Source organism: Pyrgilauda ruficollis, unplaced genomic scaffold (assembly GCF_017590135.1).
Source record: "Pyrgilauda ruficollis isolate IOZ18807 unplaced genomic scaffold, ASM1759013v1 scaffold1031, whole genome shotgun sequence".
Classification (NCBI taxonomy): domain Eukaryota; kingdom Metazoa; phylum Chordata; class Aves; order Passeriformes; family Passeridae; genus Pyrgilauda; species Pyrgilauda ruficollis.
In genome coordinates, this window is record NW_024508447.1 from 7,815 (window position 1) to 10,184 (window position 2,370).

Here is a 2,370-nt window from a genome sequence, read left to right on the forward strand (position 1 = left end):
GGGGGCGGCCCGGGGGCGGGGGCCGGGGGTCCGCGGTCGTACTCCTCGAAGGAGAACTGGAGGCGCAGCCCCGGCAGCGCCAGGCGTCGCGCCCGGCCGCCCTCGCTGCGCAGCCGCTCGAACTTCTGCGCCATGCGGTAGCGCCGGAACGCCGCCTGGATGGTGCGCGCCGCGCGCCGCGAGCGGAAATAGCCGCCGTACTTGCGCTCCAGCATCTCCACCTGCGGGGACACGCGTGGGGACACGGGGACGTGGGTGAGGATAGGAACATGGGGACACGCATGGGGACATGGGGACGTGGGGACGTGGGTGAGGATAGGAACATGGGGACATGCATGGCGACATGGGGACATCGAAGGGGATGTGGGGACGTGGGGACATAGATGAGGATGTGGGCATGGGGACACGTGTGGGGACATGGCAGGGGATGTGGGGACATGGTGGGGGATGTGGGGACATGGCAGGGGATGTGGGGATGTGGGGACGTGACAGGGGACATAGGGACATGGCAGGGGCCGTGGGGACATGTGGACATGGATGAGGATGTGGGCATGGGGACACGTGTGGGGACAAGGATGGGGACATGGGGACATGGTGGGGGATGTGGGGACGTGGGAATACGGCAGGGGACATGGGGATGTGGGGACGAGGAGACATGGCAGGGGATGTGCGGACATGGGTGGGGACATGAGGATATGGCAGGGGAGGTGGGGACATAGGGACATGAGGACATGGGTGGGATGTGTGGACATGGGGACAGGGATGGGGACATGGGGACATGGCAGGGGACATGGTGACATAGGGAAGTGGGTAGGGACATAGGGACGTGGGGACATGGATGAGGATGTGGGCATGGGGACACGCATGGGGGCATCGGGACATGGCAGGGGATGTGGGGATGGGAGGACATGGGGACATGGCAGAGGACAGGGGGACGTGGGGACATGGCAGGGGACACGGGGACATGGATGAGGATGTGGGCATGGGGACACGTGTGGGGACAAGGATGGGGACATGGAGACATGGCAGGGGATGTGGGGACATGGCAGGGGACATGGGGATGTGGGGACATAGGGACATGGCAGAGGACATGGGGACATGGGGACATGTGTGGGGACGTGGGGACGTGGCAGGGGATGTGGGGATGTGGGGACGTGGGTGAGGATAGGAATATGGGGACACACATGGGGACATGGGGACAGGGACACGCGTGGGGACATGAGGACATGGATGAGGATGGGGACATGGGGACACAGATGGGGACATGCGGACAGGGATGGGGATGAGAACACGGGTGGGGACGTGGGGACATGGATGGGGACATGGGTGGGGACATGTAGGCATGGGGATGTGAATGGGGACATGGAAATGTGGGACATGGGGACATGGATGAGGATGGGGACATGGGGACAGGGGTGGGGATGGGGACATGGATGGGGATGGGGACAGGGATGGGGATGGGGACATGGGGACACAGATGGGGACACGGGGACATGGATGAGGACATCAAAACATGGATAAGGACATGTGGCCATGGGGACAGGGAGGGGACAGGGCAAGAGAAGGACACAGGTGAGACAACAGCCAGGGAAGGAGGGCTGGCAGCAGAGAGAGGGGACACGGTGGCCTCATGGAGACAGGGACCGTGACAGGGGGACAGGAACCATTGCATGGGGACAGGAACCATTGCATGGGGACAGGGACTGTGACATGGGGACAGGGACCATTTTTTGGGGACAGGGACCATGCCACGGGTCTGGTGACGCAGGCTGGGGACTGTCACACGTGGCAGGTGACCACCACACGTGGGCTGTGACCATCACACAAGCAGGACCCATCCCGGGGGTAGGGACCATTATATGGGGACAGGGACTGTGACATGGGGACAGGGACCATTGTATGGGGACAGGGACCATGCCACGGGTCTGGTGACGCAGGCTGGGGACTGTCACACGTGGCAGGTGACCACCACACGTGGGCTGTGACCATCACACAAGCAGGACCCATCCCGGGGGTGTCCCCAGGGCTGTCCCCACGTGTCCCCAGGTGTCCCCAGCTACCTTCTTGTCCTGCAGGTCGGTGGAGAGCTCGTAGCTGTCGCTCAGAGCCTTCGGCCTCTTGCTCTCCTCCTCCTCCTCCTGCTTGCGCAGGGCCACGCTGGCGGGCTGGGGGGGCAGCCGGGGCCAGCCCACGCCCGGGGAGCCCCCCCCGGGGCCGCCCCCCGCGCCCCCCGGGCCTTGGGGCGCGGGCTGGGGGAGGCCCCGGTACGGGGGGGGTCTCCCGGGGCTGTCGGGCACCGGGCCCCCCCCCTCGCTGCCCGGGGCTTCGCCGTCCACGCTGCGGGGACACCGCGTCACCCCCACGTCGGGA

General features: G+C 65.5%; 1 protein-coding gene across 1 annotated transcript in view; it reads right to left on the reverse strand.

Moving 5' to 3' along the window:
• Positions 1 to 2,364, reverse strand: part of LOC121354688 (IQ motif and SEC7 domain-containing protein 2-like) — a gene marked incomplete at its 3' end in the record, with an annotated part of 10,173 nt that extends 7,809 nt beyond the window's left edge. Inside the window, 2 exon segments of the mRNA XM_041469466.1 lie at positions 3 to 221; positions 2,061 to 2,364. Of these exon segments, the coding sequence (XP_041325400.1) occupies positions 3 to 215 (213 nt within the window).
• Between the last annotated feature and the right edge of the window lie 6 nt (positions 2,365 to 2,370).